Source organism: Saccopteryx bilineata, chromosome 2 (genome assembly GCF_036850765.1).
Source record: "Saccopteryx bilineata isolate mSacBil1 chromosome 2, mSacBil1_pri_phased_curated, whole genome shotgun sequence".
NCBI classification, from domain to species: Eukaryota; Metazoa; Chordata; class Mammalia; order Chiroptera; family Emballonuridae; genus Saccopteryx; species Saccopteryx bilineata.
Window position 1 is genome coordinate 374,478,960 of NC_089491.1, and position 25,598 is coordinate 374,504,557.

A 25,598-nucleotide genomic window follows, 5' to 3' on the forward strand; every position below is an offset into this window, starting at 1 on the left:
CGCTCCTACTCCAGCCCACACTCGGGGTACGTGGGGTCCCAGGCTGACAGGAAGTGTAAAAAGTATCCTTCCTCCATGCTCCGCCTCTCTGCCCCCCACTCCCTTGCTTCCAGGAGAATAAGCAGCCTCACTGGCCCCAGACCTCCTGGCAACAGTCTGTCTCCCTGGGGGTCCCTGGGACCCGCTCAGCTAGAGGAGGCAGCTCCTCTCCTCCCCTCTCCTCCAGCAGGGAGGTGGAGGGCTCCCCAGCCTGAAAGTGGGGGGCTGGTCAGGAGAATCTCTCGGCCCATTAGCTGGGGAGCTGACAAATCGCCGGGGCGCTGAGCCGCACACACCACTCGGCTTTAAAGAAGCGATGGGGTCGTTACCAGCCGATTATCCCAGACACACAATCACTCACTGGGCCAGTGGTGGCGGCTGCTGACGCTGGAGGAAGAGAGGGTGGGGTGGGGGCCCCAGGAGGGGGCATCGGGGTGGGGGGAGCTGGCATAATTTGGAGATCACTCATGTCGATTCTGCAAATTCAATAAAGTGCAAGGGAGAGAAGGGAAAGGGAGAGGGAGAGTGGGGGGATAATTTGGGAAGAGAAAATTGCAGCTGTGACAAGACGTTTATCATTCGGAAGCTTTAATTCTATTGAAATGGCAGCTGCTCAGCTCCAGGGCACAGAGCAGCCGAGAGAAGGGAGGGAGGGAAAGGGGGAGATGGCGCTGGGAGGGAGCCGGGGTCCCCACCCTGGTCCTTCTGCTTGAGGAGCGCTGGGAGTGGAAGGTGGCAGAGCAGAGAGGAAGAAGTGCTGGGCCCTGAAGGTCCCAAGTTGTCATCACCACAGCACAGAGCTGCCACTTCCTGGGTTCAACAAGGCAGTCCCTGCCTCCTGGGGCAGGTGCGGAAGGGTGATGCAAGACCCCTCCTTCTGCCGTCTGGGGCTCCTTGGCCCCCCCATACCCCCTCCCCACTTTCTTCTTCCACTGCCCAGCCCACAGAGGGCTAGGGGGTCCTACAGCGTCCTCCCCCACCCCATCCCCCAAGGCTCAGGCTCCATGGCAACGGCCACGCAGACAAGGAGGCGTCTGTCAGCGTCATTTATCTCTGACATCATCAATCACCGGTCACCATGGCAACACCCATGATTCAACACAAGAGGGTCTCCCAGTCCAGCCCTCCTTCCTCCCTCCATCCAGCCTCAGCTGAGCTCAAACTGGAAACTCCCATCCCTCTGGGATCTGAGAAACCCCAGTTCTCTCTTCCAACTCTAGGGTCCAGACTCCACCACCGGACAATGACTCTTAGAACCCTTGCCAGCCACACCCTCCCCCAATACACACACACACACACACACACACACCAACTGGCACCCCTCAGAGTGGGTCCTTCCCTACGATGCATAATCCAAAGCGACCCAGGGATGCCTCTGAAACCTGCCCCAAAGCCAAGAAGGCCTTGAAGCCAGCTAGCCTGGAGCAACACACATGTACACATGTGCAAGAATACACAGCCAGCCACATGGAAACAGGAACGGCTATCTGCATATGGACACACAGCCAATTAGACATGCACTGCCAGCCAGACAGGTGCTTGGAACTATACACAAACCTTCCTTAACCACGAGCCCACATGTCAGACCACGGGTATGCAAGTTCACATCCTACACACGTTCATACACCCCTGCTCTCCTGGCCGGCAGGAGCACCGCAGGCCCCGCCCAGGGGTGGCCCGGCCCCTGGCCCCTGGCACTCACACTCTTTGGACATGCCCACTTCGAAGCACTTCTGCAGCCGGCAGTACTGGCAACGGTTGCGGGTCACCTTGTTGATGATGCAGTTCTTGTCTCGGTGACACGTGTACACCATGTTCTTCTGGATGCTGCGGCGGAAGAAGCCCTGAGTATGGAGGGGAGGGAGTCAGATCAGCTGCACCCACAGTGGGAGCCACCCCAGCCTGTGGTCTCAGGCAGGGTCGCAGAAGGCCAGGCCGCTGCCGCCACCAAACCTTTGGCAGTCCAGACAAGGTGGGAGGATGGCCCAGCTACAATGATACACCCAAAAGAACCCTAGTACCTGCCTCTACACTGCGGTAGGCAGAGGTCTCCCCCAACCCGCACCTGTAGACCCTGCTTCCTTTCTCCTTGGAAAACGGACCTCAGGGCTGCCGGTGACTCAGGAAAAGGGAGAGACGGGGCGAGACAGGAGAGAGGCAGAACCCTGGAACCCACAGCCCGGACTCAGAGCACAGGACGAGGAGGCAAGCAGGAAGACGCCATGCAGGCTCACACAGGCTGCCCGGAGGGATGAAGACACACACACTCTCAGGAGCAAGCAGCCAGACACAGGGAGACGGGCACAGATGGCCCCACTCGTTAGGGGCTCCACACACAGGCTAACCAGAGACAGACTGACAGATGAGGGACAGACCAGGAACAACCGGACAGGACAGGCAGACACACACACTCAGGGCTTCTGCTTCGCCCTTGATCTTGGCAACCACACCTGGGGCAGCTATTCCAGGCCGAGGGGCAGTCTAGAGCCCCAAGTCCCAAAACTGCACAGCTTCTGAGCCCCAACTTCTGGGGAAGAAACAGGTACAGAGGCTCAGGCCCCAGGAGGTGAGGGGAGGCCATGCCCACGGCCACTGGGAAGGTGGCAACCACATCTGTATCCTGCAGCTTAATGCAGGCACAGGGAAATCCAGACACCGGGGAGCCCACAGCCTGAGCACCTGAAGGAGTGGCCAGGGCACGGCGGCGGCTCCGAACTGCCTCCTGCCAGGCCGCATGGGGAGGTTCAGGCAGGGCCACTGGGGGCAGGCCTCCTGGGGCCCCAGCCAAGAGCCACTAGGCAGCCAGCTCACCATGGCAACCTGAGCAGCGGCGGCAGAGAGCAGCACAAGTACGCCCTGCCAGCAGGAGGACGCAGACAGGGAAAGAAGCTCAGAGCTCAGACAGGAGGGGGACCTCTGGTTTGGGGGACCCCTGCTTATCTATGGGGGTCTATTGCAGGCTTCCTGTTCTCCTCCAAGGTCGCTGTCACCTTCCACATAGGAACAAGTGAAGCAGCTTCAGGGACATCCCCCACCCCCAAGAGCATCCTCCCAGGACATGGCAATGGGGACATTCCATTTATCTAATCAGGACTGTCTTTCCCAATGACTCCACTCACCTTGCAGCCCTCACAGGCGCTGACCCCATAGTGGTAGCCTGAGGATTTGTCTTGGCAGACAAAGCAAGGCTTGTAGATGCGGGGGAGGGGAGGCGGTGAGGGAGGGCTGGGCACTATCTCTTCCGAACTGCTGCTCTGGGTCTCGATGGCTAGAGAGAAGAAGGAAGGGCAGTTAGAGACCCAGGTTGCCATCCTTAACACCGTGCCCATCCTGCCTCCTGATCTCTCCCAAGAGCCCCTCCCAGTCTCACCACCACTGCCAGGACTCACACTTGGGGACAGGAGCAGTTTCAGAAAAGCTGGGACTCCCCAGCCAGACTTGGGAAAAGAGGCTGCCAATATAGCCATCAGCTCCCCATCATTCCTATCTACTTTGAAGGACCCCACCTGCAAACCCAGAGAGATCAGGTGACAAGCCGTCAGATGTGTATGGACTTATTATGTGGACATAGCTATGGGGCGGGGGGTGGGGGGTGGGGGTGGGGTGGGGGCTGGTTCTAAGCCCTGGCCCTTTGGCGGCCTGGACCCATCTCCCCCAGTTAGGAAGGAGTTAAGGCCTGTGAGGAGGGAGGGAAGAGGACACAAGCTGGGGGCAGAGGAAACTGGGGTCAACAGGATATTCAAAGCCGGCCACTCCCCCACCCCCTCAGCTTCCGCTCCCCCCTCCCCTCTCTGACAGCAGCCATAGCCCCTCCTCCACCCAAACAATCCCCTGGCCAAGGACTCAAGGGAGGGTGCGCAAAGAAAAGCTGCAAATGTTGGGGCAAAGCAGGCGGTGACACCCTGATAAGCAGGGGGACCCCCCTAGAATGACAGAGGGGAGTCCCTACGGGCCCCGGAAGCCCCTTGCTCTGGGTGCGCAGTCTGGGGGGAGCAGCATGACAATGGGGGTCTGTCTGTTCCCATCAATGCTCTGTCTGTCTGGCCTCAATACTATGTCCGGGTTACTGCCCCCTCCCCTCCCGTTATTCAGCTCCAAGAGGGCAGCCAGGAGCTGACCCAGCCAGGAGGGCAGCCTCACTAGCCAAACCCTTCGCAGTGCCTGGCCCCATGCCCATCACCGCAGGCAGAACAGGGCTGGGCTGGGCAGGGGCTGTCTGTGCCTGAAACCTGGGCACTGGGGGTACACTGCTGGAGGGAGACTATGACCAAGGCAACACTAGATTCCCAAAGGGCCGCCCCGCATCTTCCTGAGGCCCTCCCAAGTCCACTGTCCAAAGACAAGGAGCACCAAGGATGCCTCCCCAGTAGGTAGATCCCTAGCTCCTCCCACACCCCAGAACCCTACCTAGTCCCATCCCAAACTCGAGCACACAACGTTCTGGTATTCAAAGGGCCCAGAGCTTCTGGCCTAAGCACCCTACAGCCATGAGCCACATGGCCTCCAAGCCCAGGCACAGAAAAAGAAGAGCCACACACTAGGGGTCGGCTGCAGGCTCCCCCCTCCCCTTACCTGCAGACACACCATGGACTGCCTACCAGGCGGCTGATGACAGGGGACCAGGCCAACTGCCTTGGCAGGGCTTTCCTGGCTCTTAGTAGGGCTTGGGCACCATTTCCCTGGTCAGCCTGGCTGACCAGCACCGCTGTGGCCCCACACCCCCAGGGACCACCAGCTCACAGCAGAGGAGCACTGGGTGCCACACGGCCACCAGTCAGTCCACAGACTCGTCACCGACCCCGCCTCCCAGCCCTCTGCTCCTCACCCCAACATCCAACTGGCCTGCTTTTCCCCCACTTCACTCTCCCGGAGGCCAGACAAGCAACTCAGACAGGAGAGGCCTGAGAACAGCTGCTGGGGGGGCAGGGTTGGGGGGCCTGGGTGAGGCCAGGAGGCAGAGGGGTGAACGACAAAGGAGCCCTTTGTTGTGCTAACTTTTTCCAAGACGTAACAGGAGTAACAATAGACAATCCAGACTGCTGGTGGGGGGGTACCAAGGACATGGGGGGGGGGGCAGGGAACAGACGACTGTAGCCCAGAATCCCAGTCAGTGTTCCAACAAGCAGCGGATGGAGGCACTGACCTGCATGCCCTCCCCATTAGCCCTTTGCCCTGGGCAGGCCTCCTCAAGGCCCCGCCTCTAAAATGGACTGGACTGGAGGGGGAGAAGGGACAGGGGAGTGTGGGGGTACAGAGTGGGGTGGGAGGGAGGCGGGGCACGGGGAGACAGACAGGAAACCCGGATGAGGAATAGACAGCTCTAAGGTCAGAGTCAAATGAGCAGGGCAAAGGCCTGTAGAAATCTGGAGCTCAGGCAAAGTCCGGAGGGTGTTTATGGAACTGAAAGAATGTGCTTTTTAAAATTTGTTTTTGGGGCCCTGGCCGATTACCTCAGTCAGCTAGAGCACTGTCTTGAGACACCAAGGTTGGGGGTTCAATCCCCAATCAGGGCACATACAAGAAGCAACCAATGAATGCACAACTAAGTGGAACAACAAATAAATGCTTTCACACCCCAACAACAAGTGAATCCTGCCTTTCTCTTTCTCCTTTTCTCTGTCTAAAATTAAGTAAATAAGTAGTAAGAATAAAATTGTTTTCTGGTAGGATAGGGGATATGACCCCATGTGGGGGTTACAGTTTGGCTGGGTGAAGCCTCCTTTCCACCCGCTGCCTTTGAGGCTATAACACGGCCTGTACCACCACCTCCAGAATATCCTACCTGTCATCCAGGTGACAAGGCTGAGGCTTCCCAGCATGCCCTTTGAACCCAGAGCCAGGCCGCAGTGGCCACCTCCTGCGGCCTCCAGCCAGCAGCCTGGGAAGGCGTGGGGCACTTTGGGACCCTCACAGCCTCGGTAACAGTTAAGGACACAGCTTTCACTCTGCCCACACAGCCCATGGGGGAAGGCCTGCTATGGCCTGCCCCGCCCCACTCACCTCCCTCCCCAGAGGCCCCAGCCAACAAATCTCTCGTCTTCCTGCAGAAAGACTAGGCTGGAGAAGCACCACACCTTCTCAGCTCAAAGTTCCAGCGCCCAGAGCAGGGCTGGCACCGGCCCAGGAAGCCTGGGTCCCCTCCGAACGCGCTGCCAGGGCGCCCCTCCCCCTGCTCCCCTCCAGGCGGGCAGGAGGCGCGGAGCGCTCCGGATTCCCCACGCCCCAGAGCCGCTCGCAGGCTCGCACAAGGGGCCGGTTTCCTGGAGGAGATCGGCAGGAAATCAGCTGGGCCCCCGTCCAGCGGCTCCCCTCCCAATCCAGCCGGCGCCCGCTCCTCTGCAGCTCCCCTTGCAGCCCCTGAGGAGGGATGGAAAGGGGGCGCAGGGCCCTCGGTACTGCCCTTCTTCCTCCCGGGGGGAGGGTGGGGTGACTCGGGTGCAGCTCGAGGCGGCGGCAGCGGAAGAAGGCCCCTGGACCAGCGGCTGTCGATAAGCATCTATCCCCCTCCCCCTAGTATGGGGGCCACGTGCTTCACATTCTTGGACGTCTGGGAACGGGCGGAGGCGTGAGCAGCGGGGATTCGTGGGGGACAGACGGGGAACCACATCCTGTGTACCCCTTGTCCTCTAGTGCCCCCAAACGGGAACTCTGGGGACGGTGGCATCGTCCCCAGGGTCCTGCAGGGCCGAGAAGCTCTCTCAAAGCTGGCCTGCTGTCTCTTCCTACCTTTGATTGAAGCAGGAGGGAGTGAAGAACCCAGTGTGAGGAGGCTGGCCGGCTCCTGTCACCCGGGGACCTCCGCACACACCAAGGCAGTGATAGTGACCTCATGTACTCTAGACAACGTCTAGTTGCCACCGCCAGCCTCCAAGTCTTTTCAGTGCTTCAGAATACCCCTCTCCATCTCACAGCCTTGGGGGCAGAGCCCCCTGGCACTCCACCAACATATACAGACACACGGACAGACTAGGGCCCAGGCCTGGAGTTCATTGCCACCCAAGACAGGGTGTGGAGGACAGACCTCCACTTCCCCAAGCCCTGCCTCAACAAACCCCTTCAGTTGGGGCCAGAAGAGCTGAGCTGCCCCCAAGGGCAAAGGAAGAGATGGGGCTGGAGCCCAAGGTCTTCCATACCTGCTTCACCCCGTCCTTTGGAAAAGGCTGCCAAAGCGGTGGAGGGGGTGACCTGGAAACCCTGACCGAATTATCCACTTGGGAGGGGGCTACCATCCTCCAGCTCGGGGAGGGTGGGAAGAAGGGTCCTGGTGTCATACCTTTCACCTCTCCGTTTCTGCCAAAGTCAACCCATGCTCACACCTCTGTCTCTCACTGTCTACAAGCAGATCTGCCCCTGGAGGCAAAGGTCAGGGGACAGGACAAAGCAAAGGCTGGGGTTAAGGTGGCTCTGGGAGGGGCAGAGGTGGGGCGTCTGTCAGTCTTTCCTCCTACAGCAAAGGGGGTGAGGTTGCCCTGCAACCCTCTCCAATCTTCCAGGCCCCCAGAGACCCACCCCACCCCTCCTCCCTTGCAGTCGGGAGGGAGACAGCAGGTTCAGGAGGGTGGGGAAAGCTCCTGGGAAGAATTGGGCCCTGAGGGGAGTAGGAAAGAAACCCGAGCCCTGTAACAATACCCCCCCCCCAGAGGAGTGCCAGCTCTCTCCCACCCAGGTACACTACTCCACACAGCTGGGTATGAACACGCCCAGAAGTGCACCCCAGGCGCTGCAGCTCCCACAGTGCACACAGCCCCTCCCTCCCAGAGGAGCCTGAACCCAGACAGGGGGCAGTGAAGAGAGGTGAGCAGGCCGCCAGGACTCCAGAATTCTCATCAGCACCCCTCTTAGGAAGGGACAGTCCAGTACCTGCCCCTACCCCCCAGTGAACACAAGGTAACAAAAGGACATGGCTGGGTTGGGAGGGGATGTGTTCATTTCCAGAGTAGCCCCAGACCCACAAAAAACACGCCCCTCCCCCAGAAAACGAACGAGGTTAGGATTAGGGTGAGGATTCTTCCCTCTAGAGCGGCTCTCCCTCCATTCCTGGGGCAGAAACCTACTAAAGATGCCAGCCAAGTGTCCAGGGCCAAAACTACACTCAGATGGACAGGTGTCCTCCTCAAGATAGAAGGGTCGCTTATGATGGCAGAAGGGTGTTTGATGAAGTTGCCCCTTCCTGCCACACCCCACTGCCAACACCAAAGACATTCAGTGCTCCCCTGACACCCACACTAAGGACACAGGGAAAAGGCTGGGATCTGGGGAGGAGGCCCCTCCTCCTCAGGGAAGACAAGCCCACAAATAGGACCTTCACCCCACCCTCCAGGGTGGGAGAAAGAACCACTCTGCTGTGAAGCTACCGGATTCCAAGCAAGAAAATATGAAATGAGGAAAGGGGCTGCATCTTCCCTCCAAGAAGTGGAAGGATAAATGAACAAATGTTTCCTGAAGAGAGGAACCCCCGAAGTTCCTCAGTCCTAATACAACAGCAATAGAGCCTAGGGTTACTCCGGGATTGCAATTGTCCAGCAAGGGCTCCTGGGTGTCAGCAAGAGAGACAAGGGAGAATGAAGGGTAGAGACAAGACCCCACCACGCCCCCAGGTTCGCATCCTCGGATAGGCGCGGAGGCCCCATTGCCCACCCCAACCCCTACAATAGGAGAGGGGTGGCTGGTACCTACAGTGGTTTGAGCCATTCCAAAGCGGAGTCCGGAGCGGGGTGGAGTAGGGACCGGCAGGGAGCCCCTTTTCTGGGAGCAAACAGGCCCGGTTCTGATTATAAAAATCCACCACCAGGAAAGGGTTTGGGGTGGGGGTGAGCCCCCCCACTTCCACACTCTCGTACATCTCTGCAAAGACAAGAGGTCCAAGCAGCGAAGTCCTGAGCAACGCCTCCCTCACTCAGCCGACGGCGCCATCGGAGGAGAGCAGCTGGGGGCGTGGGGCACGTCCCCCCCGCCCCGACTGGCGACCCGAGCGGGGGGGGGGGGGGGGGGCGCCTTCTGCCCGAAGTCCTGCGTCTAAGTCGGCCCGCCGCTCCGCCAGTCCCAGGAAGAGCCGGGAAGTTGTGTGTGCTGGGGGTGCTCCTTGACTACCCCAGGGAACGCCCGGCCCAGCCCGGGAACTCCGCGGCTTCACCTCGAGGGGGCTCGCGTCTCGAGTCTCATGGTGTCCGAGACAGAGTCCCGCGGCTCCCCAAGTGCGCCGGGCGGGGGCGGGATCAGCGCGGGAGGCGGGGGCTCCCCGAGCACTTCCTCCTCCCCGCCGGGGCTCCTGGGCTTCTCCCGAGCGAGGACACCGGGTGGGGGTGGGGACCCCGCGCGGCCCCGCCTCCGCCTCCGCCTGGCCCGTGGCTGGGGCTCCGGCGGTGCGCGCCGCTGCCCCCCACCCCCAGCCGGAGCCCACCTCCCCTGAGACCCCACCCCCTTTCCCCCGCCCCGTCCCGTCGCGGCACCGCCCCTTGGCTTAACCCTTTCCGGGCGGATCAGGCTGCAGCTGGAGAAGCGCGGGACTAGACTGAGAGGCGGGATGTAGATGGGCGAGTAGGGGGAGCCTAGAAAGGGGGAGGAGAGAAGAGAAGACGGAAGGTAAAAGGCTCAAGAGGAGGAGTACGCCGAGTACGGACGGCGGCCGGGCCCTGGGAGAGGAGGGGGCTGCGCACGGAGGCGAGGACGGAAGAGGGGCGGATGTCCCCCCCAGCCCAGTTCCGGCTCCCAGCCTCCCCCGTGGCTGGGTCAGTCCCCGACCCGGTGATGCCATGGCGGGGAGGTGTTGGTGCAGGGAGGAGGGGGGTGGTCCCGGTGTCCACCCCTAGCACACACCCCCACCCAGCCCGGGTCTCATTTGCCTAATGCAATGCGGCTGAACTCTCGCTGAACTCGCCTGGCGGCGCCTCACCTCCGGGTGACCCACCCACCGCTGCCCGTGACATCACCCGCTCGCCAGCCCGCCCGTGGGGCTCGCCTGCCAGCCCCCTGCCCATCCGGGCTGGGCCGGCTCGCCCGGAAGCGTGGAGAGAGACTGCGGGAGGCGAAGGGCCGGGGTGCGTGTGGCCAAGTGTTTGCGCCACGGACGCTGCGTGCCGGGTGTCCCGGGTGCGACATTGTGCAGCTCAGGCGCTGTGTCGGCTTGAGACACACCGGCTTGTGTCATTGTCTGTGACATCATGTGTGACTGGCCGCCTGCCCGCCCGCCGGAACCCGACGCAGCAACACGGGAGCTTCGGTATAGACGCGTGCAGCCGGGGCTCTTCTTCCCGCGCTCTGCGTGCTTCCGGTGAGCAAAGCCCCGCCCAGGGTGTCTCCCAGCCTCGGAACCGGGATCGGCCCCCCGCTGCACAGTCCAGCCCAGGAGAGATCAAAGGACGGGCTGGTACCTCCCAGCTGACCACTTCCTCCCGCAAGCCCTCGGGATGCCCGTTCACTGAAAGAAAGACCTAGGTTGGGTAGGTCCGTGAAGGAGGGGATGCTACTGGAGGAGAGGGAATCCCATGACTCCCTCTAACCCTGCGGCGGAGCTCCCTACTCCAAAAAAGAATAGGAATTTATATGTGTCCCAAAGATATTCTTCTAGAAGCCAGGTTCTTAATATATGTATATTCTCATTTAATCCTCACAGCAATTCCAAGAGCAAAGCAGGCATTATTCCCATATTACAACAAGGCTAGGTGGGTTGACCGAGATTACACTGCTAATAAAGGAGAGAGTACTTGAAATTTATGCTGTCAGGCTAATTCAAGGGGAAAAAAATATATTTGGAGTACCTCCTTTGTGGATACACTGGTGAGCCTGCCCTTGCAGACCTTATGGAGCAACAGCCATTAAGCAAATATTTGTGATTATACATATATGTGTATGTATGTGTGTGTACAATGTGTGTGTGTATATATATACATATATATACAAAAATTGCTATTACAACACAACTACAGCATGCACTGAAGGAAAATTAATGTAGATATTGATGGGTCAGGGAGGACTTCAAAGAAGAGACCTAGGCAGGCAATGAGTAGGAAGGAGTGCAATCCCAGTGAAAGAGCCTGTGCAAAGGTCCTGGGGTTACAGAAGTTGGTGAGTTCATTCAAGGAACTAACCGAGTTGCCCAATCAGGCGGTGGCGCAGTAGATAGAGCGTCAGCCTGGGATGCTGAGGACCCAGGTTCAAAACGCTGAAGTCACCAGCTTAGGCGCAGGGTCACAGACATGACCCCATGGACACTGGCTCAGCTGGAGCCCCTCAGTAGAGGCATGTATGAGAAAGCAATCAATGAACAACTAAAGTGCCACAACTATGAGTTGATGCTTCTCATCTTTATCCCTTCCTGCCTGTCCCTGTCTGTCTGTCTCTCTCTCAAAAAAAGGGGGCTGACAGAGGACTAGGGTAGATGCAGCATAAAATTCAAGAGGAAAAGGGACACAAGATCAGGCTGGAGAGGTGGGCTGAGGCTAGACCAGGTAGACTTGTTGGCCTCAGACTGTTTTGAGTTTGATCCTAAATGCAAGGAGAGCTCATAGGAAAATTCCAAGCAGAGGAGGGGCAAGATCTGAGTTACAGTGTTAAAAGGTCACTTTAGCAGCTGTATGAAGAATGGATGTACAAGGGCAAGAGAGACCAGTCAGAAGCCACTGCAGTCATCCAGACAACATACAATGGTAGTGTAGTGTAGGAAACTGGCAGTGTTGATAGAGGAAGGTGGATTCTTGAAACTTTCTGAGGGTAGAAATCAAGGGGGGGGGGGTAAGAAAGGAGACAGCAAAGAGGACTCATGTGTGGCCTCTGTCGCAGCAAAGTTCTTGAGACTAAAATGTAAAGAAGTCTACTGGGCTGGTGGACAGGTGGGTGTGGGGCTCCGAAGTGAGGTCTCAGCTAAGTGAGGTCGGGGCTGCAGGTGGAATGCTGGGGGTGGGACACAAATACAAGCCTTGGCAGTGAATGAGATGCTGGAGAAGAGGGCAGATCCTTCTACAGCTCTTGGTATCTTCCCAAATGATGTAGCTCCTAGGTACCAGTTATGTACTAGGCTCTGTGTTCCCAGATGCAAGGTACTAAGGGATATGAGACTGTCCCTGCCATCAAAGACCTGGGGACAGGGGAAAACATCTCCCAAATGATTACAGCTCATGGCAGGAACTAGGAGAGGAGAAGTCACTTCATGGTAGAGATGAGTGAGTGTTGTAAGAGAAAGAAATAAGGGCCCACAGGCATTCAAAGGAGGGAGAGTGTAGCGAGTTATGGGGAATATCTGAAGGTTTCTGGGAAGAGACTGGATTCAAGATATTTCCTTGAAGGATGGAGAGGATTTCTGAAGCTGGCGAAGGGGAGAAATCAGGGGTGAGGTGCCTATTCTGGGCGACAGCAAGGTCACAGGACAGGCCAGAGCCAAACACAGGATCCTAGGGCAGCGGGAGAAGGGTAAAAGGCCAGCCCGCTGGGTTGGGGGGACTCATGGCAGCCGCCTGCAGGCCTGGGGTGGGTCCTCTTCTGCTGCTCCACTGCTGCACCCCCCACAGTTCCTCTAGGGCTGTGTGCTTAGCAGGGCCTCAGCAGGTGTGGGCCCAACTGACTCACCGCCCCCCACTTGTGCCAGGCAGGGCTCCTTCCTGTCCTCAACCCCATCTGGAGAGGATAATAAGCAGGAAATCATGAAGCTCTGAGCTAGATGGACAGTGGGTCCCAGTACAGGGTGGCCATCCCTCAAGACAATTACTGGCTCCGCCTGCCTCCTCATCACTGCTCATCACATCAAGGGTACTTGAAGCTTACCCAGGCTGTCACCAGCAAGCAGGTCACCATGGCCTCACGGCAGCTTGGCCAGCCAGAGACAGATTAGAAGTCTTGCTTTAAAGAGGAGGAAACAGACTCAGGTCGGGTGACCTGCCCAAGGCCAAACAGGAAGAGCTGTCCTTTAAGACTGCTGCCCACAGGGGCCTTGGTTTGTGGGTTAGTTGAGGTTCCCAGCAACCCAGCAGTCAAAATGGGGGGGGGGGACACCTCTGCTTTTGCAGTAGCCAGGGCTGAGGGCCTCCAGTCCGCCCTGGGAGACCCAGCTCCGCTGTGCACGCACTCCGCGGGGGAGGAGGAAGACAGCAGTGTGGGCACCGCCTCAAAGTAATCTGAAGAAGGGAAACTCTTCCTCTTTCCACAGAGGCTACCCCTGAAGGGTAGTCAGGGCCTGCACTGGCACATCCCCATGGGCACACAGCCCTTAGCATGGGGCGGACGTGTCTCAGGTCTTGGCCAGTCCAAGAGGAGGGCATGCTTTCTTCCCGGAGTCCTTTGCCCCAGCCTATGCAGTCGTCCCGCCCAGAAGAGGCCTGTGCATTATTAATGCTGCCAGATAAATGGTGAGGGGCCCCGTTTTCTTCAAAACCCCACCCAACTGTCTTTTGGTTGCCTCTACATTATAGACCCCAAGAAAGGCATTGTTAGCAGTACCCCCTTCCACGGGCTGTCCCTCCTACTGCCCTGGGGAAGGAGGGAAGGAGGGAAGGAGGGAGGACACAGACTGCAAAGGGGAAGGTGTGGCAGAGGGAAAGGGCATACCCCCTACTCTGTCCCCCAGGGTTCCAGATCCGAGGGCCATTCCCCAGTCTCTAGGCACACAGCGAATATGTGGACAGAAAGGAAAAGTCTAAGCCAATCATTTGGGGCTCCCATTCCCGGCTCCTTTACTGACTGCTTCCAACTTCCCTGCCCCCACGCCACTAACTGAAACAAAATAAGAATATGAACTGTGGCTTTTTACACTCTGTTCCTACAGTGTCTGTCTGGAGACCAGGGAAGGCTGCCCGCTGAGCTCTGCGAACTCCCGTGGGCTGCAAAGGGCAGGTTTGGGGGTGGGGATGGGTGTGAACAGATTGTATCCGCTGCTTCCAGGACAGGATGGAGATCTGGCCCAGGCCTCTTATCGCTCTTTTCCTCCAGCCTTCAGGATCCAAAACAGAAGAGCGGGTGAGGCTGGGGGAGCAGGAGCTCCTGAGGCAGAAGCAGGGTTTCAGCCATGGGGGAGGGGGTTTCAACACTGGCACAGCCCCCCACCCAGGGCTTCCCACACGCAGGAGTGCCCCTCAGAATACCCCCTGGCAGTTGCCAGTCTGGACGGTGGGAAAGAGCCCAGATTTCCCGGTCGTGAACCCAGTGACAATCCCCATCAGAGCTGTTTCCTCACATGTAAGTGGAGATAATGTCCTTCTCCCAGGATTGCAGGGATTAAGGTTTGTAAAACAGAGATAAAGTCCCACAGACAGTAGGTGGTCCACAGATGTTAGCAACTTGTTCTCCCAAACTCCCACCTGGAAGGCCCTGGGCCCGGCGCAGTCTGGCAGCAAGAGCCACAAGCCCAGCACGCAGCTGAGGGCATTACGTGGATCTGACACAGACCATCTTGCCTAATCTCAGCCCTCTGAAGGAGGTTCTGGTAATAGCCCTGCTTTGTAGACGAGGACACATGCTCAGAGAGGTTATCAGAGTAGTAAGCAACAAAGCCATAACTCACACTACACTGCCTCCCCGCCCCACGGAATTCCTGGGGTGAGCAACAAAAAAGGCAGGTTAGTGTCCCTTCCAGTCTAGGGTAGGCATTACAAACCTTGCCCTCCCCAAACACACAACATAATCCACAGCCCACTCCCTCTTCAACACTCTACACCCTAAATCACAGCCCCCGCAAGCACACAAGCAAAGGGGTACCCCTTCCCCAGCTCCTCTGGATTTGACTCCCCCAAAACACACTCGGCTCTCTGACCTTCTCACCCAATGCACACAAACCATCAACTCCCTTCCCAACACAAACCCAACCTTGACCTCCTCCCCTAAGACACACACAACCCTGACCCTCACAATGCACACAGATCCAGCCCTTCACAGTACATTCCAGTCCTCAGAGGAGACCAAGCCCCAGCAGCTGGTTTGGAGAGAAGGATCTTGTACCGTCTCTGGGACCTCCCACTCTGGCTTCCCGAGACTACAGCAGGACAAATACCCACCCCTCCCCACAGTGACCTGGGGAATGTGGATGTCATCCCACAGGCCACAGGGTCTCTGAAGGGTATACCCAAGACACCCAAGGTCCAGCCTCCTCTGGCTCAGGGAGAGGAATGGGAGGGGGGAGAGGGATGTGGAAAGAGCCTCATCAGCGAGGTTTCCTACAGAAAGTGGCAGAGGACCAGAACCTGTCATCGCTGCAGAATGGGGGCACAGACATCCACCTGTCCTAGGAACTGCCTGAGCCCAGCGCCATTCCCCAGCAGCCGGAACGGGGAAGGTGAGGCCGCCTCCATCTCCCACGCACGTGAATTTTGATCTGTCATGCTTTGAAACCCAGAGCTGAGAGCCAAGCCCCCCTGCCCTTCACAAGCAGGAAGATGCCCCTGGTCCCCAAACAGGGGTAGGTTAGGGAGAAGCCCAGAAGCTGGGGGGAGGGGTCTGGGTGGGAAGAGAAGCTGTTGTTTACCCGGAAGGGGAGAGGAGCAGGGAAACCCACAGGTCCACACAGGGAGGGGGCAGAAAGGGGCATTGCCTAACCTGGGTGGAGAAAACCAGAGAAGCCTCTACTTGCCTGAAATGTGGGCACCCCACCCTGGGGAGAAAGGTTACTAGGGTGGGAAGTGGGGGACCCGGAAGCCCTCCCCACCCACCTCTAAGAAAGAGGAAGAACCTTGCAACATTCAGAGGAAGCCAAAAATTCACTCTTCTGACACAGGGCAGGACAAGGACTGGGGCCAGGCCCCTTCCCCCCCTCTGTGAGTTCAGGCCCCAGGTGAGCATGTCTGGGACTCTGTTCCCATCACCTGGGGAAGAACAAGTTGTCCATAGGCACCAGATTACGGCCCCCCACCTCCCCCTCCCTAAAAAAATCCCACCCTGGCAGGAAGCAGACGCTCCAGTTACCCGAGTTAGAAATATGAACCCCCGTCCCTGTAGACACAGCAAATACCCGACACGGATACTAGGACCCACAGCCACACCCACCCACCATCCAGCAACCCTGAACCCAGCGCCTGGCTTCTCTATCACCTGGCACAGACTGGAAGACCCGGCCAGACTCGGGTTCCTGCCTCCCAGGTCACTATGCCACCAGCCTCACATCCCATGAGGAGGACACAAGAGAGGGAAGAAAGAGAAACCGACGTGTGAGAAGAGGTGGTGGAAATTGAGGCAGTATCCGACCGCTCCCTTGCCCCTGGGCTTCACAGCGGGGGGCCTACTGGAGCAGAGACATAGAGCTCCCACTCCTAGCAGCTGGTGGGACCCGGGAGGAAGGGGGCCATGGTGGGAGCCAGGGGAGGCGATCCAGGAAGCAGTGGTGGTGGTGGGCGCCGAGCCAGTGCGGGCAGTGCGGCGCCCAGCCAGGGCCTGCCCCAGGCACAAAGAGACTCCCCGGCTCTGGGGAGAGGGCGCTGCCCCCACACTGACAAGGGGGCCCTGAACCAGCCCAGCTGGGCGCACAGGGCAGTGGTGCCAAGCAGCTTGCCAGTGGCTGTGGGAGGGGTGGTGGGTGCCCAACCCAGGGTGTTCAGTCCCTGCCCGCCAGGAGAGGTGGGACACGTTTCTCAGGTCAGCAGCTGACCAGCCAGCCTGCTGGTCCCTGGCCTATCCTGCTGCTTCCAGCCCCCCTCCAGCCCCAGGCCAGGCCCTGGCTCCCTCCTCCCCGCCAGCCCTGGCCTGGAGCCCAGCTAGGCCCTGGGGGCCAGAGTTACTGTAAGCGGCCTGGCAGGCCTGAGGCCTGGCCTCTGCCAGCTGGCCATAGCCTCCGCCACCTCCCACTACCTGGCTCGGCCAGCCAGGGAAGGGTACTGAGACCCCCGTCCAGCTAACAGGCAACCCCCGTGGCAGAGGGAGGAGACAGAGAGAAAACACAGGCCCGCCAAGAGCATGCATGTGTCCACAGCCGGAGTCCAGGCCCAGTGCCCCTCCTGGGACACTTGCTCTATCAGCCAGACCCTCCCTCTCCCCCTCCCCACAGGGCGGAGCGGGCAGTGGGAGGGGTTCCTGCTGCCTGCCCTTCTCTACCCCTCGGAGCCCCTTCCCTCAAACGCACTGCGTCGGGTGGGGTGGGGCGTAGGTGGGTGCTGCTCTCTGTAGAGCTGCCATTTCCACCAAATGTCGAGAGGTTTGTTTACCCGCCTCCAGCCTGTGTCCAGACCTTGGAGCTATTTATAAGGCCCTCAATAGCACACCCAGGAGAGGGGTCGAGGGGCACCATGGAACAGAATTGTTTCATCTCTTCCTCTGCAGCCCCCAACATCAAACACAACCATGTGATTAGCCTACAAGCCTTTCACCTTTGAGCCTCCCAAACGACCGGCCCCCGGAAGACCTTGCCACTGCAGCAGTACAGATATGTCCAGAGGCCAAGCTCCGAGCTCCGCCCCCCCACAACTCCCCCACCGAGCCTCCCACCACCCCACTTACTGGCTGGGGAGGGCGTGCTGTAACCGCTAACTGGAAGCTGGTGCTGGAGGGTGGTCAGAGCGCCTGGCGGGGAGAGTCCGCCCAGCATAGGGGGGAAGAAGAAGGCGTAGGGAGGCACCGGGTACCCATTGAGGTGCCCTCCCCCAGGTGTTGGGCAGGAGCTGCTGTTGCTGGCCATGCCAAGCAGCCACAGTCAGAAGGCAGGCAGGCTGGCAGAAGTCTCTGGCGGGCTTCAGGGCGCCCCTCCTCGGGGCATGGGGCCTGGGCCCAGAGGGGGTTTGGGTGGTCGGCCCACCCCCCCTTCTGTCCTGGAGCCGCTGTCCAAGGCTAGCCGGCCAATCTCAGCCTCCTGGAGCCCCCACTCTAGCTGGGGGCCAGGGGTTGGGAACGTCCCAAGAGTCGGTCCTTTGGTCAAGCAGTTCTGTGAGCTGCCCCTTTCCTGGGAAGGTCCAGAGCTGGCCTTCGGGACGCGGAAAAGGATGCCTCTCTCCGATGGGCCCCGGCTAGGCAGCTGGGGGAGCCATGTCCTGTGACGCTGCAGAAAGAGGAAAGACAGGTGAGTGGGCACTGAGGAGCGGGCACAAGGGCATTCCCCGTGGAGCTCCCCAACCTGGGCGGCCGGAGATTTTCCCGTGGCACCCGGCTGAGCAGACAGCTGGCACCATGCCTGGCTGGCAGAGAGCGCCTGGGAGCAGGGCCCAGACACTGCTGGGGGTGGCAGGACAGCACAGCCAGGCTGGGGAGACGGGACAGAGCTCAGAGCCATGGAGGGCCTCTCACCCACAGTCCTGAGGGGAAAGGGTCCCCAATGCCACCCCAAAGGTTCCCTGCAGCCGAGCCAGGCAGCTGTGCTCCCTCCCCTAGTGTGGGTTACCTGAGGTCAAGATGCAGAGAATGAGGGCTGGAGGGGGTGGGGTGGGGGAGGACAAGCTGCTTCCCTAAAGCATTGGCACTTCTCAGAAAAATGACTCCTAAGCCAGGGGCCCCTCGTATACCACTTCCCCCCCAAATCCAAGCCCTAGCACCCCAGATGGGTTTGTCCCACAGACTAGGGGAGGAGGCCTGTTTACACACGGAAATAGGGAAATGCGAACTGAGGACTCCTGGGGATCGTCCCCCGTGATGGGTCAGGGTGGGTAGTGCAGCAGGAGGGCAGGAACAGCACTGAAGGGCAAGGGAGACTAATCTCAGGTTCACCCACCCACACACTCTGTCTGCAGAAACAATATCCCTGGAGGGAAGGAGAGGTGGGCTGCAGATGCAAGGCCAGATGCCCCCCACTGGTGTGTACACAGATCCACACCCTGTTTGAACAGCTGGGACGAGAGGACACGCACAGATAACACCACGGGGTAGAGAGAGACGGAGATGAACCCAGAGACTCCATAACACAGTAAGACAGACAGCAAAGGGGAAGAAAAAGAGAAGCAGGTCCACAAGAGGACACTGTCAAATCCACGTGGGCTGTACAGGAGAATATACATACAGAAATACATATAAGTACATGTATATCTACACACACATATATAGTACATATGTGAAAGACAAAAGAAAAGACAAAAGGAAACATGGCCAATCAAAACCACAGTGAGATACCACTTCAATCCACTAAGATGGCTATAATAAAATTTAAAAAACCATAATAACAAGTGTTGGCGAGGACATGGAAAAACTAGCACCCTCCTACATTGCTGGTGAAAATGTAAACTAGAACAGCTGCTTTGGAAAACAGTGTGGTAGTTCCTCAAAAGGTTAAACGGAGTTATCATATAATGACCCAGCAATCTCACCTAGGTATCTACCCAAGGGAGATGAAAACATCAGTCCACACAAAAACCTGGACATGGATGTTCATACCAGCATTATTCATAACCAAAAAATGGACCCAAATGTCCATCAACTGATGAATGAATAAATAAAATGTTGTATATGCATGTAATTGAATATTACTCATTCATAAAAAAAACCCACAACTGAGCTACTGGCCAGGTAGCTCAGTTGGTTAGAGAGCATTGTCCCCATACACCAAGGTTGCGGGTTTGATTCCCGGTCAGGGCACATACAAGAATCAACCATGAATGCATAAATAAGTGGAACAACAAATCGATGTTTCCTCTGTCTTTGTCTCTCTCTCCTTTCCTCTCTCTCTAAAATCAATAAACTGAAAAAAAAGGAATAAAGTACTGATACACTATAATATGGATATACCTTGAAAACATTATATTAGTTCTAAAGATCACATAGTGTATGAATCCATTTATATGAAATGTCCAGAATAGGCAATCTATAAAGACAGAAAGTAGATTGTGGTTTCCGAGGGGCTAGGGTGTGGGTTCAAGGGAAATGGGAAGTGACTGCTGAGAGTATGATGGCTCTTTTTGCAGTAATGAAAATTTTCTAAAATTGTTTGTGGTGGTAGTTGCACAACTCTAAATATACTAAAACCATTCAATTGTACCCTTTAATGGGTGAATTGTATGGTATATTAATTACATCTCAAAGCTGTTAAAAAGATGAGAGAAGGAAGGGAAAAGCAAAGAAACAGGGCCACAGACACCCAAAATAAGGACTGCCTTCTTTTCCAACCCATTCCCCTAAACTCAGGCCACACCAGGTCCCAAGCTTCAAGCTCCCAGCTCCAGGCTCAGACCTGGAGTCCAGCGGACAAGCACATGGCCAGCATTTGGCCGGGGACCATGGCTGGGACAGGGGAGTTCCTGCCAAGGCCACTGTGGAGGAGGCCAGGGCTTCTGGGCCCAGCTGGGCCAGGCAGCCAGCCTGTGCCTGGCTGAGGAGAGGGGAAGTGGGGACAGGTACTTGCTAGGGAGGGGGGAGCCCGCTCTCCCGGGAGTGAAATCTGGACCTTGTTAATGACCATGATTTTTACTCTTACTAATTATGATGACCATCAGACCTCTGTTCTTACTCCTGAATGAAGTGCCCTCTTCCCCCCTCCCAGGCCCCTGCGGAATCCCTCCCAGGCAGAGAGGGCTGACGTCAGAGGAACAGGGGCCCCACCCATTGGGCCAGCTGCCACCCTGGGCCCCCCACACTCCTGTGGGGCCCCACACAACGGAACTCTAGCAAGGGAAGGAGGGGCTGGTTGAGCACTGATAGACACACACACACACACACACACACACACACTTGCAGAAACTCATACACACAGGTATATGGAAAGCGTACGGGTGGGCAAGAGCACGCTTGCACACCCAGGCAGCCTGTGTATGTGTGGGCACGCACAGGAGAAGAGGGAACCTGGAGATATCATCTCCCCACACCTGGACTCCGCCACACAATGAAGCCGTTCAGGGCGCGCGTGCCCAGCCCCAGGACACAGCCCCCCCAACTCCCCCATTTCCCAAGCTGTCTCTTCCCTGGCCCTCACACAGCCGGGCTGGCCTCTGAACCTGCCTCCCTGGGGTCCAGTCCCCCTAACCGGGGTCCAGAATCACACAGAGGTGCACCCTTCAGACACACTCTGGGGGGTTCACATCCACACTGGGGCCTGCCTCCCTGAGCTGGGGCCCATAACACCATTTACTCCTCACATCCTGACCCAGCCTTTGGGAGGTGGAGGGTAGATTCAGTCAGTCCAGTCGGGACCCTCTGGAGCCCACCCCTGCCCCCTCAGGAGAGGTAACTACAGTCACCTTAATGCCCCTGAAGAGTTTGAAATTGGACCAAACTCCGCACACTGGGGGGAGGCTAGAAGTCCTCCCCAGCCCCACCTGAGCCTCACTCTGCCTACCCCTGCTAAGCCTGCATTTTCTCAGCCCCTTGGGGAGGGCCTTAAGCAGCAGGAGGGGGTAAAGATCACAGAAATGGGCCAAGGGCCAGGCTGGTGAGGGAACAGGGATGGGCCAGGGCATGGATAATTGGAGCAGAGCCAAAGAGTACAGGTTCTCTCTCAGAAGGTCCCTCCAGAGCCGTGACCCTCCAGGAGACAGCTGGGCCCCGGCCTCCCATCCCCAGGAATGGAGAAGACACCATCACAGAACCGAAACCAGCACCAAAGAAAGGGAAAACAAACTACCCACATCCAACCTCCACCCTGGGCCTGCCACCTCCACAGCCCACAGCACCCTCCCTGGAGGGAGAGAAAACCACAGGCCCCACCTCCGGTCCCCTGAGCCTAGAGTCTGCACAGCAGAAAGGGCTGGGGGTTGAGTGCCTGCCACCAGCCACACGCCTGCCCCCTGGGGCCTCCCTCAGCGAGCTGCCAGGATCCCTTCCCAGGGTCAGCTGTCCCCCAGCACCCATTTGTTGTGCTCTCCAGAGTCACAGGCTGAGAGGAAAAGACGGGAGCTGGCTGAGCCTTGAAGATGGTAGAAAGAACCAGAGGTTTGAAGGGGCAAATCTCAGCTCTGCCACTCTGGGTGACCTTAGGCAAGTCCCTGAACCTCTCTAAGCATCTGTTTACTTGCCTGTGGACTGCTTACCTCGACAACTGGTTGTGTGATTCGAGAGATAAAAGTCCCGGAAAGCACCTAGCATGTCCCTGGCACACAGGAGGCTGGGGGCAAGCGGGTCCCCGCCCTCCCCACGCCTCTCAGCACCACCATGCCTCCCGGGCAGGGCAGTGGGACTGCTCTCCCCTTCCCTTCCCAACCAGGGTCTCATCTGTTGACAGGGCCTGGCAGGAGAACTGCCCATTTCCCGGGGTCTGCTTCCCCGGACTGGGGAGAGGGATGTGGGTGGAGGGCTGACCACAACCCTGTCCCAAATTCCCTTCCCTTCTTTCATCTCACAAACCGAAAAAGGGAAACCTTTGGATCTGGGAGGGGAGGAGGGGAAGAGAAATTGACCATTTCCTCCCCTACCGTCAGGGGAGAGGAGCCAGGGGCCCCCAAAACCACCTGGCCCCCCACCCTACCCCATCATTCACTCTCCTCCCTGCCCCCCAGGACCCCCTGAAACAGTGACTCCCAATGAAGAGAAGCTGGGCAGTCCCAGAGGCCGAGAGAAGGAAACCAGGATTGGGGAGCTTAAAAGAAGGGGGGGCAGGGGGTTTCCTAACAATTCTAGACAGTCAATGAATCATATGCAAATGACACCCAAAGCTCAAACTCAGCTTGTGAGGGGTGGGGTTTCTAGCGCTGGCAGAAACAAACACCTGGCCCCTGTGGACCCCTTACTCTGCCAGGAGCAGGGCAGGGTGGGACAGTGCAGATTTCAAACCAGAACAGGGAGCTGGAACTATTTATCTATGTATTTATAAACTTTCCAGGAAAATACGTGCACGCACGCACACACCTGCACGTGCACACACACACACACACACACAGCCACAACCTCTGGCTAAGTCGCTCACCCCTCTCCTCCCCGGCAAGCCCACAACCTGGTCGCTCTGGTCCTGTTCCCCTTCTGTTCCCCAGGTCTGGGCTGCAGGAAGGGTACCACCCAGGAGGTGGTAAGGAGGACCCCTGGGCTAGGCTGGGACAGGCGGAGGACACCTCTTCCCCACCAGCTCCTCATAACCCCAGGCCTGCCTTGCTGAGGCTATGACTTGTTTGAAAACCTGCCCCAAGCATGTGCTGGCCCTGAGCACATCCTCGGAGGAGCTGGACGATGGGTTCAAATCCAGTGTCTTCCTCTGGATGTTGCCACTGTCCCACTGCTTAAAGACGCAGTGCCTGGTTCAAGAAGAGTGGGTCTGATGTCTCCTCAGTTTGTGCCCCACTCAGCCCAAGGTTCTGCCCCAGCTACCCAGGGTCACCTAACCTCCACATGCCACGGCTTCAGTAGTGACTGAATAACAGGCAGAAAGGACAACTGGACAAGCTGAAGCCTAGGAGAGGTCAAGTTTGGGAAGAGAAAATAGGGGCCTCTGGCAGGGCAGGGCCCCCAACTCCCGCACCCCAGGGACCACATCAAGAGCCCTGTGGGAGCTGGGCTCAGGACCTCCAAAGCCCAGGGTGACTGAGAGTCCCCCTAGAACCCAAGCTGAAGTCTCCTCTCTCAGAGCAGAGAGTAGGTGAAAGGGCAAGGGGCAGCCCAGGCCTCAAGAAGAGGGAGCAGCCCTGGGGAAGGAAGAAACAGGAAGAGGAAGAGAGGAACCAGCCCAGGCCACAGCCAGACCACAGAAGTGTGTGGACCAAACAAAGGCAGCTCTGTCTGGGTAGGGGGACCAAAGGGGCACAGACAAAAGAGGACCCCCCTAGCTTGGAAACCACCGTCCTCAAACCCATCCTGGCATGGGGCTTTCCCCACCCTCACCTTGGCAGCTGCCCCCTCACCACTGTCTCCCAACCTCCACAGTGTAGGAAGCACAACCTTCTCACAATGGGGGTGTTGGAAGCGTGTGTGTGTGTGTGTGTGTGTGTGTGTGTGTCTGTGTAGTATGTAAGGCTACAACAATCCCCCCATACCCTCAGCTCTGCCCCAACCAGGAGTGCCCAGATTCTGAATGCTGCAGCAGACAGACTGTCAGCAGAACTCAGTGCTACCAGCTCCCTCCCAGCCAGCACCCCTCCCTGGGGACCCAGGCTGCAGGGAAGCCGGGAACGCCCCCCCTCCTGCCTCAGGATATCCTTTTGGCTCTGACCCCAGACCAGGCCTGAGTCAGACTCTGCCCCGCCCCACAACCCCCCCTTCCTCCGACCCCCTAGGAACTTCCTACTACAAACCTGCCTACGGTTTGAACTAGGGCTAGAACTTGGGGGAAACTCTTACCCTCTCCATCCCCAGCAAACAGAGAAGTCCGGGAGGAAACAGGGAGGATGGGTCACAAAGTCCTATGGCTTGGCCCTTAAGGCCAAGGTCTTCGGGATCAGGGAGAAGCTGATGCAGGCTGCGTGTAGGGAACACCACCTCCCCACCCCCAAAATCACACTCAACCAGGGATTGTGCTCGGAACCCCACCTCACTACAGCCTAGACCCCAAGAAGCCACAGAGCCTCCCTGGGAAAGGTAGTTCCCCTGAGAACACAGGCTAGGAGAAGGCTCCCAGAGTAAAAGAAGACATGAATTGGCATCTTTACAAGGCAGGGGAACCCAGGCTGGAGGGGACAGGGTCTGCACAGTCAGACTCACAGAGCTGGCCACAGTCAAGCACAGCCAGATGTGGTCACGGTCTCCCTAACACTTGTCTGAGTAGGTTGCTGTGACTCCTTCCCACAGACAGAAGTCTGGGGGGCCCTGGGAAATCTGGGGCATCAGAGACCACACACACTCAGCCTGAAACGGCCCCCTAGGCAGGCCCCCCATATTCCCCCCTACTGTGGGTCTGGGGGGAGGAGCATCTTCCTCCCCACAAGAACCAGGGTAATGCTTACAGCGGCCATCTCCATGGCAACCAACAACAAACATCCCAGGAACCACAGTGGGACAGGAAGTGACAGTCACATGACAGGAAGACTTTTTTTTTTCAGTGTGGGGAAGGTGATGATTGTTAGCAGCCCCTGGGAAATCAGCTGTCCCCTAAGTTTCCCCCACTTGGAGCTGGAGGGAAGAGGGTGGGCACCCCTCACCACCGTGTAGAGGTTGGTCGCAGGACTGACGGGCCCTCCCTCAATGCCTGCCACTCACGGTCCCCCCATTGGTCCCCCTCCTCTCCACTTCCTGCCGTGACTGGAGATCAGAGAACTCCCCACCGCAGCTTCCCCTTCTCAAGTCTCGATTCCTGGGCTGAAGGTTTCAGTGTGGGGCAAGGGACAGAAGGAAGAAGGACTGGGGACCTGCAGTAGGACCCAGGGGACAGAGGCTCTGGGGGTGGAACCAGGAGGGAGCCACTCCAAGGTAGGTGTGTATACACCAGCACATAGCAAGTGGGTCATGGTGACACACAGCCGGGCTGCAGTGACACAAGGAGACTGCCTGACCTCAGGCAGCCCTGAGGGGAGGAGAGCAGAGCCATTGGATCCAGCCCCATGCACCCCACTCCTGTGCTGTCCTGAGACTCCGGGTTCATTCCAGGCTTCCGTTGGCCTCCAGGCCGGTGAGGTCTCAACTGTGCTCTGCCCCCACCCACCTCTTCCCTGCCTTTTGTACTGAGGAATCCCCCTCCCTGCTCCAAGGTGCCCGCCCAGAGAGGGCACCTTGGGCAGAGGTAGGGGGAATGGAACCTCCCTCTTCCCCCCTCCTCTTCTCTGCAGATGTCCCAGACTATATTTAGCCCAAACCGGGAGGCCAGCCAGACCCAGACTCCCCAC

At 58.1% G+C, this 25,598-nt stretch overlaps 1 protein-coding gene across 5 annotated transcripts in view; it reads right to left on the reverse strand.

Moving 5' to 3' along the window:
* RARA (retinoic acid receptor alpha) overlaps positions 1 to 25,598 on the reverse strand; it is a 43,996-nt gene that overhangs the window by 5,607 nt on the left and 12,791 nt on the right. For 2 of the 5 annotated variants that reach the window (XM_066263688.1, XM_066263687.1), the window contains exons 2-4: positions 17,446 to 17,980; positions 3,159 to 3,307; positions 1,742 to 1,883 (exon numbers count right to left, since the gene is read on the reverse strand). In XM_066263688.1, the coding sequence (XP_066119785.1) occupies positions 1,742 to 1,883; positions 3,159 to 3,307; positions 17,446 to 17,623 (469 nt within the window). In that variant the 5' untranslated portion in view covers positions 17,624 to 17,980. Of the gene's footprint in view, positions 1 to 1,741; positions 1,884 to 3,158; positions 3,308 to 5,821; positions 5,982 to 8,715; positions 9,321 to 17,445; positions 17,981 to 18,225; positions 18,244 to 25,598 lie in introns of those variants that run through there. The other 3 variants (XM_066263690.1, XM_066263691.1, XM_066263692.1) reach the window with 3 other exon arrangements.